This window comes from Hevea brasiliensis, chromosome 2, assembly GCF_030052815.1.
Source record: "Hevea brasiliensis isolate MT/VB/25A 57/8 chromosome 2, ASM3005281v1, whole genome shotgun sequence".
NCBI classification, from domain to species: domain Eukaryota; kingdom Viridiplantae; phylum Streptophyta; class Magnoliopsida; order Malpighiales; family Euphorbiaceae; genus Hevea; species Hevea brasiliensis.
Window position 1 is genome coordinate 123,270,698 of NC_079494.1, and position 12,775 is coordinate 123,283,472.

General features: G+C 33.4%; 1 protein-coding gene across 1 annotated transcript; it reads right to left on the reverse strand.

Moving 5' to 3' along the window:
* Nucleotides 1–6,164: 6,164 nt before the first annotated feature.
* Nucleotides 6,165–8,920, reverse strand: LOC110647698 (LOB domain-containing protein 18-like). Its single transcript, XM_021801652.2, has 2 exons — nt 8,283–8,920; nt 6,165–6,787 (listed from the first exon to the last, which is right to left on the reverse strand). Exons 1-2 carry the CDS (start codon nt 8,619–8,621, stop codon nt 6,401–6,403), a joined length of 726 nt encoding a protein of 241 aa, XP_021657344.2. The 5' UTR covers nt 8,622–8,920; the 3' UTR covers nt 6,165–6,400.
* Between the last annotated feature and the right edge of the window lie 3,855 nt (nt 8,921–12,775).

Sequence of the window (12,775 nt, forward strand, 5' to 3'; positions counted from 1 at the left end):
CTATTGTTTGGAACTGAAGAGAAAATAAGAGGAGGATAGAAAATAAAATTTATTTTACCCTTATTATTTTCTCTCTAATTTGGAGAAAAAAAAAGTAACTAAATGGACAAATTATACTTTTATTAATGAAATTACATATATATCCTTATTTTTTTATTTTAACTTTTAAATAATTTATAAAATTAGGAGTAAATTAGTAATTTAAAAAAAAAGTACTACTTTATTTTCTTTTCTATCTCTTTCCAAATATAAGAAAATAAATTTTATTTTCCTTTCTCTCACTATTTTTCCCTCGTTTCAAACAAAAAGAGATAAAATAAAGAATAGAAAGTACAAAATATTTTTCTTCTATTATTTTCCTTCCTCTCCTGTTATATATTCAAACATATCTTTAGTAGCATATTTATTAGAGGTTATTTGATAAGCCTTTAAAATAATGATGGAATCGAAAAGTAAAGCACATAGTTTACTTATTGAACAGTACACATGTTTTTTAGAAGCTTGATGAAGAAATATAGAGATATGAAGAAAGATCTATACATGATTTTTATTGATTTGGAGAAGGCTTATGATAGTGTTCCAAGAGATATCTTATGGAATGTGTTAGAACAAAAGAGGATATCTATTAGGTACATACAAGTGTTGAAAGATATGTATGAAGGAGCAACTATTATTGTGCACACAGTGGGAGGGGACACAAGAGATTTTCCGATCTCAATTGGATTACACCGAGGATCAGCCATAAGCCCTTACCTTTTTACATTAGTTTTAGATGAATTGACGAAACATATACAAGAGAGTATTCCTTAGTGCATGATGTTTGCGGATGATATTGTTCTGATAGATGAGACACGAGAAGGAGTCAATAGAAAACTAGAGCTTTGGAGAAGTATTCTAGAGTCAAAGGATTTTAAGTTAAGTAGAACGAAGACAGAATATATGCATTGCAAGTTCAGTGAAGGCCAAACTGGTGATAGGGAAGGAGTTAGTTTGAATAGAGTAGTACTGTCCTAAAGTAATCACTTTAAATATCTAGGCTGTAACACCCCTATTTGCATAACCTGGTATATTTCACTATTCCGGTGACCGGTGTCGGTCCGAACAATTAAGAGAATTAGAACCACACTTAAGACAACTAGATAAGCCATAAACACAAATAATTAGTAATTGTCAATTAGTTAAGTATAAATAAGAAAAACAGAACATAAGAAGTTAAACGAGCCGAGAGTCACAGCGATGGGTGACCTTCTCGGGAAGGACTGCGAGGTTGATTTAAACTCAAATTTCGAACCGTAAAATGTGATGCTGTGGTCCTTAGGACTATTGCGAATACAGTGGAAAAGAGAAAATCACAAAAAAGAATTGTTAAGTAGGTCAAATAATTAGGTCAGTGATCCGAAAGAAATATTAAATTACTTACAAATCGGATCGAACTGGCGAGGGGCAATTTGATTAATTTACCCCTAGAGCTGACTCCTGATCTAACTGTTTAATAAAATCGGAGAAACGAAAATGTCAGAAGCGAGAATTAAATTAAAGAACTAAGGAAAAATAAATTTAAAAAAAAAGGAGAAAATAAAAAGTTTATTACATTATCCAAGTGACCCCACCATGACATCATAAATGATTTTAATTTATTGCAAAGTTTGACTAAGTAAAACTTAAGATAATAATACATAAAACAAAGAAAAGAAAAAAAAAATCATTTTCATTTCTTCTTCTTGGATGTCCAAGCTCTCTTTCTCCCTCTTCATTACAAAACCACCATGGAAGCTTGATCTCAAGCTTGAGTTCACTCAACTTAAACCTACCTTACCCCAAATTCTTTTATAAAAACTTGTTAGAACAACTTGAGGAAGTGATTTAGCAAGAAAGAAAGGAGAAAAGAGGAGAAGAATTGAAGAAAAAATTTTGTAATTCAAGGTTAGTGAGTTCACCTTAAATTTTTAGTTTAATTAAAGTATTTATAGCATGAAGAACTCGGAAATATGCTTAAAATGAAATAAAAATAATTGTTGGAGGACTAGAAGTAATTTTGGCCAGCTAGGGTTTGCCATGGTGATGCATGAATTTGATGGAATTAAAAGTGTATAGAAGCTTAATTGATTTGAGGAATGATGTTGGTAGGCTTTGATTTAGTGAAATATAACAACTAGGTAGTTAGGGTTTTGGCACCTAGGGTTTTGGAAGCCAAAAATTCGAGAATTGGCCAAATTGTGTGTTTGACCTAGTTTGAGCTGAAAAATGGTTATTTGTAACCAATTGAGCTATGTTGGAAGTGTTAGAATTAGGTTCAAATTCGGATTGATTAGGGACATGCTGCAGGCAGCATGACCAAGGTCCCTTTCAGGGACCAAAACTAAAATTTACAAGCCCAATTGGCGTGAGGCTAATTGGGAATGAAATTAAACACAAAATGACACATTTTTTATTTAGGAATTATGCCCAAAAAGTGACCAAAACCTAGTGAACAAATTGATCAAATCCAGATTAGGCAATCTGACCTATACAAAAATGATCAAATAAATAGTATTTGTTCATTTAGCCATAACTTGGGCTAAGCAGATCTAAATGACCTGAAATTTTACCAATGGAAAGATGAGATATAGACCTAAAACTTTCATGAAGAATACAAATCCAAATTATGCTCTTAACCAAGTCATTTAGCCACCCAAAGTTGGTGACGTAAAACTGCCAGAACTAGAATTTGCTCAGAAAATCTGGGTTAAGTCCAATCCGGCAGCAATGATTCAAATAATTATAACTTGAGCTATAAAACTCCAATTGGAGTGATTCAAAAAGGAGAATAAAGTTAAGACAATAGGAAACATTTTCTGTGAAGAAAATTTTGTCAAATTCTAACAACAAAATGACCAATGGAACGGTGCAACATAAGACACCAAAACTGAAAATTTGCAAATTTACCTAAAAGACTTAAGTTTTGAGAAAACAACAAAAACCAACAAAATTGGTGACCAAAATATAGTATGTGAGTATAATTAGAATTCTCATACCTATTAAGCCCTAAAAAGTCAACAAATTGACTTAAATAGTGTAGTGAATAGTAACTCCGAAACATAAAATTTAAAGAATGCCAAGTTTAGCATATTAAAGCTAGGTAAAAGTAAATTTGAAATTATTTTTGGATTTATGATAAGTTATGATACTGAAACACTGTGAAATTGTGTGTTTTAGTGGAAAAAAATACCGGGAAAAAACCCGAGGGATCGAGTCAAGGCTAAGAGGCGATTCGCTTAAAGTTTGTGTACAACATCAATATGCTTTAAAATTCATTTACAAAGTACATGAAATGTATATTATGCTTTTGCTTTGAATTGTTGAAAGTTTATTTGAGTATGTTTGAAATGGCAATAAATGTTTAGTAAATTGTTAAGATAAGTTTTGAAACCACAGTGTTATGACCATATATTTGAATACCTCACTAGCATGACTAGTGGAGGAAATTAGTTTCGAATTTTGATTCATTCTCTTGCTGAAGTGTTGAGGTGTGTGCCAGTAAAAGAAGAAAAAGAATGGGTTTCCATATATTTCAGCTAGCTAGCCTTGTGATGTGACTTCTCCTTAGCCTCTGGCTACTGAGATGATATTTATTTCGAATGGCATGATATAACTGTGTGTTTTTATGAAATTTGTTTTGAGACTTTTGAAAAGAAATTGTTTGGATTAAAATTTTATAAGTCATGTTTTGAATGTATTGCTCATGTTCAATTTAAATTTTGAATAAATATGATTTAAATTCTGTATAAAGATTATTTTAGTATGTTGTGCACCACTTAATCCTAGTACTCAGCGATGGCTGTTATTACTGTCACAGATATTGAGACTAGAGGAGCAGCAGAGTGAGCTACTGAAGATTGAGGAGCTACCTACTTTAAAGTCTATCGGGTATATTTTATACCATGGTTGTAAAAAGTATTTTGATGTGTGTAAATGTATGTAACTGTATGGACATGTAAAATTGGTTATGAGCAGTTGTATAAAGTTGTATAAAGTTGTATAGAGTTGTATAAAACTTGTAATAAATTTTAGTTTGGATTTTTCTTAATGTAAATTTTTGTAATGATGTATATAAATTTCTTTATCTTTAATTACATATGAATGAAAGTATTTTGTTTTAATTTAAATGAAATTGAATTATAGTATTTTGATGATGTTGAATTTTGAAATTTGAGAAATGATGTTGAAATGATGAAGTTGTTGAGATAAATCTTTGGAAGTGCTTTTTACAAGTATTTGAAGAACTGTTTTCTCAAAATACAGACGATACTCTGCCGAAATTTTTATGAAATTTGCGAAAAATTAAAATGGGACAAAAATTTTAACTAGTTTTCAAACTCTAATTAAATATTTTAATACATAGTAGAAAATGCTCACTACTTATGAAGTAAGAAAATTGTTTTAAAATACCTTGTAGGGTACTTAATGAGTTATCTGTAGGTGAAGTTTGGTAGTTTATTAGGTATTCTACGGGATCATGTTATGCCTTACAGAGGGGTAAGGTGTGACATAGGGTCAGTTCTTCAAGTAAATGGGGGATGTGAGGAGGATATTAGTCATAGGATTAAAGCCGGATGGTTGAAGTGGAGACGTGTCATGGGAGTTTTATGTGATCGTAAGATTCCCAATAAGTTGAAAAGAAAATTTTACCGTACAGGCTATATTATATGGTAGAGAATGTTGGGCACTGAAAGAGTCGTATGCATCTAAAATAAGAGTTAAAGTGGATGAGTGGCCATACTAGACTAGATAAAATCCGTAATGAGAGTATTAGAGAAAATATAGGAGTGGTGCCAATTGAAGATAAGTTGAGAGAAGGAAGATTGAGGTAATTTGGTCATGTGAAGCGTAGACATACGAAGGCTCCAGTTAGACAAGTAAAGCGCATTAGGTTAGAGGATAGAAAGAAAAAAAGGGATCAACTTAAATTAACTTGAAGGAGAGTAGTACAAAATGACATAGAAGCATTATACATTTCTAAGGATTTAACCCAAAATCGTTTAGAGTGGAGAAAGCGAATTCATATAGCCGACCCCAAATTTTCGGAATAAACGCTTAGTTGAGTTGAGTTGATGGGTTTATTCTTTGGCACTTGTGGAAATGCCGAAATGCTCTAATTTTTCATCAACAAAATTTTAATCCACAAGATGTTGTAGCTGCAGCTCTTAAGCATCAGGAAGACTTTCTTGTGGCCAACTCTTTAAACAATCAGGTTCCAAGACTTGACGACTTTCCCATTCATAGCTGGTTACCACCTGTTGATCCGTTTGTTAAATTAAATTTTGACGCAGCAGTTGATCAGGGCCGGTGCAGAGGAGCAACAGCCGTAGTGGCACGAGATAATTTTGGAAGAGTCATTGACTGGTGCTGCTGCTCATGGCCAAGAATCAAAGATCTAATCATATTCGAAAGTTTAGCATGTAAAGAAGCGCTAACATTGGCAAGAAGCGGGGGATTGTCAAAGTGTATGATTGAAGGAGATTCTGCTTTGGTCATTAATGCTTACAGGGGTCAGACTATTCCACTATCTATTCATGAAACTGTCCTTGATGGACTTGAAGTTTCGAAGCAGCTGGTGGATGTTCGTTTCTCGGCAGTTAGAAGGATTTGCAATCAGACAGCCCACTCTTTTGCTAGAGAGTTTATCCAAGATGCTGTTTTCCGTTGTAGTCAAATATATCAAATGAACTTTGTAACTTTTGAATTGCCCCTTTGATGGCTTCTGTTTTAAATTGAAATCTTTGAGGAAAAAAAAAAAAAAAGCAGAGTGCATGTTATAATTTCTGAACAAAAAAAACACCTTATGGTTTATGGGCATCTTGTTAACACAGCACGAGCCCAAGTAGAAGGACCAGCCCATCAAATGTAAAGTTGAATGTGCAATTGTTGGAGTCATGGATCTCTTTTACCACACGCTCCACCTGTCGATTTGGGCGGGGTTCATTCATCTGTTATTGATTTTATTTATTTATTTATTTATTTACTTTTCATAGAGAGACAAGATTAGGATTGTTGTGTATCCAAGGTGGGAGTGTCCATCCCAAAAAAAAAAGAACAACTTGAGTAACCCTCCCTTTTCTATTTCAAAAATTCTTTAAAAAAATAGAAAAATATTATAAGATCTAAACTCTTTACCTCACGCGATATATATAATGAATAATTTATACCTGAATAAGATAGCCCAAAATAAGTTTCTATAAACCAGTATTGAATTTCACTTGAACTTCGAGAAAATGATAATCCAGAATGGCAGGATCAGAGAAAAAAAAATAGTGACCAATCATCGAACTACTTGCCAAGTGAAAATGCATGAAAATTAAGCTCTTCGGCTAGTATCCGATCAGTACAAAATTGTCGCGAGAACTCGTTAATCAGGTCAGTCTCACTTGGAGCTTGATGGTGATGATAAGGAGCCGGTACATGGCATGGAACCTTGCGGTGGCGATCCATGTCTATGGAGGAGCTCACGAGCCAAAGATTGAAGATCTCCACCACCACCCGTTACTGATGTTGAGCCGGGGCTGCCACCAAATTGACGTGGATCCATTTGCCGCTGCTGCATGGCCCATGAGGGCTGTATCAACGGATCAAAAAGTGACGACAAGTCGTAGGTGGCAGGCACTGAAGAGGCTGATGGGAGGTCAGCTATTGAGAGAGGAGGCGGAGTCACCATAGTTGGTGGTGGTGGAGGAGGAGGTGGTGGAGATGGAAGCTCTAATGTTGCTAGATGGGCTTGCAAGTATGAGAGTTCTGCTTGTAGATTCACCACCTGAAGTAATAAATTCCCATTTTTTTTTTTAATTTTAAACAAAAAGAAGAAAAAGAAAATAGCAAAGACAATCACTTAATTGCATATAACTGACTAGATCCTTAACATTACCCCAAATGATCATTGAAAAGAAGGAAAGGAAGATGACGTGCACCCTCTTTAATGTCTATTGTCATGTAGATATAGAAGGAAGGGAAATTAAAGGTAAATTACATCGGTTCATTTACATTTAAAAAAAATTATGTTAAATTATATATTTTATAAGTGAATTTTATTAATTTTGAATTTAAAATATAAAAAATTAGAGAAAATTGAGACAAGTTGAAGGCAAGTTGTTGTCATAGATTATACTTTATATTAAAAGGATGCTTGAACTATGTGCATTAGAACGTGGAATTGCGAACAAATAAAGATTTCTTTTGACAAAGGAATGAAAGAATATTAATTAAACTGAATTCTTCATCCGCATTATTGGTTATAGCCATTGGAATGCGAGAACAGGAGGCTGGTTATTCAACTTGGATATATATATATATGCTCCATAATTATTTAATTTCAAACAATTATATGTATATAAGTTATTAGTATTTAAAGTGCTTTTTCACTTGTTTTCTTTAAATTGGACATATATAATTAATCCACACACTGTTTAGATAGATTATATAATTGATAAAAACTATTAAAAAAATTGACTCCCTTAGTTTAAGGTTAATGTGTTGACAAGATCCTGGTAAACAGAAGGGTGTGTTCTGCCAGACAAGAAAATGTAGAAAAACCATAATAAAACCCCATGTCTTTCATCATTTTATGGAAGCCTTGTATTTTAATGCTTGAATTACTTTCATATCCGCTATGATTTGACGTTACTAACCCCCTCAAATCCATCTACTTGTGATTAGAAATCCTTATCAGCTGCTACCCCTGATCTGACCAACAGTCTTTCTTACAAGAAGAAGGAAAACCGACCATTTCCTTCGTAACTGCAAGATCCCACCATTTGCACGAGCTGCAGGCTAAGGCTTATTCCATTCTAGTAACCGCTGACGCCGAGTACATATATATATCATTTTGTTAATAATCAAGAAAACGTTATAGATTTCAGTAAAACCCAAAAAAATTATACGTAATTAATCACATCACAGAAAACATAACACCAAATTGCTTCCTCCTGGGGAAAGTGTGGAAGCTCTACCCCATCTTAGACGTGTCCTCGTCAAGATAAGGACGTACGGCTCCAAGGCCATACCTGCCCTTCTTGCCAAAGTTAACCAATTCAACTTTTGATTCTTTAAGAAACGCAGTTAAACGTTTACCTATCAACTTGGCGATCAATTTGATCAAAAGAAAAGTCAATTGCAAGATTCACAGTGCAGAACAGCTAATTGCCCCCACCAAATTTGGATAAAGTTCAGAAGGGAAGTTTTGTTTAGAAATAAACAAGTGCAAAGATGGAAATCATTTGCAATGAAAAGAAAAGGGTAATTGATGAAGTTACCTGTTGCTGTAGAGCAAAGAAGTGAGCGACGCAACCATAGACTGGATCTCTTAGACGAGCCTGAGCCTCATAGCAAATAGTTACCACAGCATCCAGCCGCTTATGGACTGGAATATGTAAAAGAAGTTTTGACACATTACTTGCACCAAAAACCTTATGAACCGCTGCAAAATGCGCTGCACCTTGCTCTGAATCGAAGTAAGGCGCAAATATACAACCCGGCACACATTTCCTCCTCAAAAATTTGCACGCCCCGCATGGTCCGCTCCCACAACTGCTACTGCTCCCACCACCACCGCCGCTGCCTCCGCTACTGCTAGGATTTGCCGTTGCACTCATTTCTTTTCTTTTCTTTTCTTTTCTTTTTTTCCTTTCTGTTGTTGGAAAATAGAAAAGACAAAAAAGAATATGATATCACGTAATAGGGTTTGTATGCTGGGGTGCTTGGAGGAGGAGGAGGAGGAGGAGGAGAAGAGGGCAGGGTGGTCTAGGGTTTGGTTGTTGGTGTTGGTTTCTGGTATTTGGGTTTTTTAATGGGGGATTTAAAACGCTAGATGAAAGTCTTTAAAGCCACGCGATAGAGCAAACCCCTCCCCCATTTAGCTGCTTGCGTGAAGCAAACATGCGATAAGCCTAGCTATATTCTCAACTGCCCTTTTTTCTTTCTCATTTATCTTTCCTTGTTCTCGTATTTTTCTAACAAAATTCATGGTCGCTCTATCCCTCTTTTTTTTTTTTTTTTTTTTTTTTTTTAATCTTAGCTAAAAGTTTCTATCTATGTAGTTATGAGTGATGTATATCTTTGTTTCAACTTTGCTTTTTTATGCCATATATGAATCTGGCTTGCAAATTAAAGAAATGGACTTTTACTAGTCGAAACGTGTCAAAGGGTCTTGTCTATGTATATATGCCACTGCGTGGTTTAAGCTGCGTAGAGGGCAAAAGACGCCAAGTCTCTGTCTCAAATGTTGAAAATGACTCAACTTTTGTATAATCCCTTTCCCTTTATATATAATAAGCCAAAATAAACCCACTGGGTTTTGAGAATGACATGAATGCCCACAGGTTTAATTCTAGTTTTTGTTCTAGTGGCATGTTTAGTAACCCTTAATTAATGTATGGCTTTTTAAAGCAAACAAGTCAAGTATTAATGGAATGGGGCTATTATATATAAAATGCTGGTTTAGGGTTATAGAGAGAAAGATAAAGAGATATGTTAATCAATGACATGAAAAAGTTAGGGAATTGTATATATCTGATCTTATCATTCCTTTCAATTGGTGAACTGGCTAAACTGTTAGGTTATTCTCAAAATAGAAAGGCTGCATCGATCACTCCTGCTACCCATAACTCAACTTATTAGCAAAAAACCTTCTAAGTAACCAATCGATTTGGAGTTATTACAGGTCGGTGTGCTGTGCTTATTCACCCCTGGGTTAACTTATCACTCGTTATATAGTTTCTCGATACCATCCTTGCCTATTTCCTTTATTACTAACTTGAATGAGGTTTTCATCTTTCAGTTTCACCCATTTATTAAGTTCCATGAATAGGAGTTGATCAAAGAGAGTTAATGGGTAGAATATGAATGGAAGTTGACTATTTAACCTAGTTTAAGAGTTATTTTAAAATATAAATAAAAGTTGAATATTTACATTTATTAACCTCTAAATGCTCATTTTTCTTAACTTCTGATTTGATTTAAAGGGTGTAATATAAAGATTTTAAAGATTCCATTAATCTTTAATTTTAAGAAATCCCAAATAAAGTAGGGTTAATTAATCTCATTTTACATTATATTTTACTATTTTTTCATTGACTTTCATTCCATCTCTCAAAACTTCCATTCACATATTATTCGTAGCTTATTATCTTTGGTTTCAAAACCTAGAAGGAAAACTCTTAAACTAAATGCTTTATAATACCAGCTTAATTAACAAAAATGTTTGAATACTCTCAACGCAGTACTCTCTCATTTATAAAAATGTGAATCTTGATGAAACAAAAAGAGACAAGTACCCCAAATGTAATGAATGATCACCACTTAATTCGTGCCATTGGCTCCTGAGAGAAGAAAAATAGTTTTAAGGCAAAAATCCAACAGTGTAACGAAGAGACCATTTGGTCGCTCTATAGGGTAAATTATTGAGTGTTTCTAATGTATATGTAGCTTGATTCACAAAAGGATAAATTCTCCAAAATTTAAGACTTTAACTGCTTTGCATTGTATAACTTGGCATTCCAAAGGTGGCCGAACGCGAGTGAAAAAGGTCAAAAACCCAGTTCGGCGTTCAAAGCAGCAGCAAGTCAGAGTGCCACGTTTAAGTCGGTGACTAGGAAAGTAACGGCCGGGTAAAGGATGACCTCATACTAAAAGCAGGACCCATACGCCGTTCACTTGAAAAGAAAGTAACGTCTCTGCTCCCTTACTGTCTCCCTCTCTCTAAGCCATTTTGCGTGTATGTGTGTTGTGTGTGGGTTTCAAATTTCTCTTTCTTAAAAAAAAAAAAAAAGTAAATTAGAAATTTGTAAAATCAATAACATGTCCTAACGGCGAGTCATCCGCGCCGTGCGATACTTGTCCAATCTATGTGTTGGGAAGAGGAGGCAATCACGGAAGCCTTCCGTTCGACCAACTTGACGGACACGTGTCCTAGTTTGAAGCTAACGTATTAAACATCCTAATCAAATTCATGTTAAAATATAGTGTATGAAACACATGTTTATGCCTATAATGTTTTACATGAATTTGAGATTACACGCTTAGCATTTGAATATCCCGTTTACTAATGATATAGCATGAATGTGATTATTACTTCTCCAAAGACTAGACCATCTAATTTCCAAGTTCATTCAATTTTTCAAAGAAAAAAATCAAAAGAGCCACATGCCTAGTAGCCACTCTTTCTAGAGTGGTTCTTTATTTTATCAACATATGTTTAATAAAGTCTAAATTTTTCCTTTTTCAAGGAAATTAATATTTCTTTTAATTACTTAATCGCTCTATTTTTTAATCCGTGAACTGTTTAGTTTCTTTCGTTATTTTAAAACAAATTTATTTATTTTAATTTAATTATTCAATTTCTATAATTTAAATAATACAATATTCAGTTTCTATAATTTTAAATCTATCAATTATTTCGTGTTTATCGACAATTACTTTCACCCTTTGACTAACAAAAAAAGTTAACAGGATAAATAATTCACGAATTAAAAATATAAGAGATAAATAATATATTTTTTAAAATATGAGATTAAATAGCAAATTTCATTAAATTTAATTGATATTTTTTTGCTAGTAGTTTATCCTTGCAAAACGGTGCTATATAAGGTTCAGTAGAAGCAAATGAATCATTTGAATAGAAGAAGCAAAGTATATTAATTAATTAATTAATTAATTAATTAATTAATATTTTATCTATGCAGGAAATTTAAGCAACAGTATGTCCCTACAGAATTGGAGAAAAGCCCACTTATCTGGAAACATGTCCTGAAAACACACAATTTTTAGTTGTTAAGACCGTAATTACTCTGTCTCTAAAATCTTAATCATGAGTTGATGGCCTGCAATTAGGTTTGCCTTAGCTTTTACAAACATCATCGCTGCTCAAAATATAACGTTAAAACTATATATATATATATATATATAAAATACAAATTGCAATAGTTTAGAATTAGAGTACCCCACGAAGATCACACATACACCCGTGCGGTCAACACCTAGGAATCATAAAATTTGTTTTGTATGTTAGAAAATAAAAGGATGTCACCTTAAAAATATGGGAAATTAAAGCATCCATGCAGCAGTTTATGGCGTATATAGTTTAACGTTTCTTGGACAGTTGTGCTTCGGCTGCAATGAGTTGTTAGAATCGATTTAATTATGGGTTTTCTTATTATTATTTTGTTCATGGAATAACCATTGATTCTGAGTTATTTATTTTTGTCTATTTCGCTCTATAATTTCTCTTTTTTTTTTTAAAAAAAAAAAGTTGTCTACTCGAAATTTTTATTTTAGAGATTTTTTTTACACTTCCATATATAATACAATGCCATCTTTATCGGTGACTGAGCTCACTTAAAAAATTTTATTATTATTATTTTTTAAAGATAATATCATTTAATTAATAACATAAATGTATAGCATATGTAAAATAGGGTCCACTAATAATGAACAGTTGTCTCAAATTGAATTTAGAATTAAGAAGATTATTGAGCGATGTTGTTTGAGGAGTCTCAACAATTACGGATCTGTAAAACAAGAAAAATCTGATAGACTCTTGTTTAGAATAAGAATTTGTGTTGAAATGGGACTATTGCATAAATATTCCAAGTGACCGCAAGTATTTTGATCGGTTATTGTCAAAGTTCTTGTCATATTAGCTTAGGTCTCCTACTTGGAGGCTTTTATATGAGATTTTTTTTTTTTTTTAATAGGGCTTTATAAATGAGATTGATATGGCGAAACGTAGCTCATGACAGATAGACCCAAG

Coding starts and splice junctions, on each gene's coding strand:
- LOC110647698 (XM_021801652.2), bottom strand. CDS start 8,621: ATGAGTGCAACGGCAAATCCTAGCAGTAGCGGAGGCAGCGGCGGTGGT. Junction 6,788..8,282: donor TCTTTGCTCTACAGCAACAG/GTAACTTCATCA, acceptor TTATTACTTCAG/GTGGTGAATCTACAAGCAGA.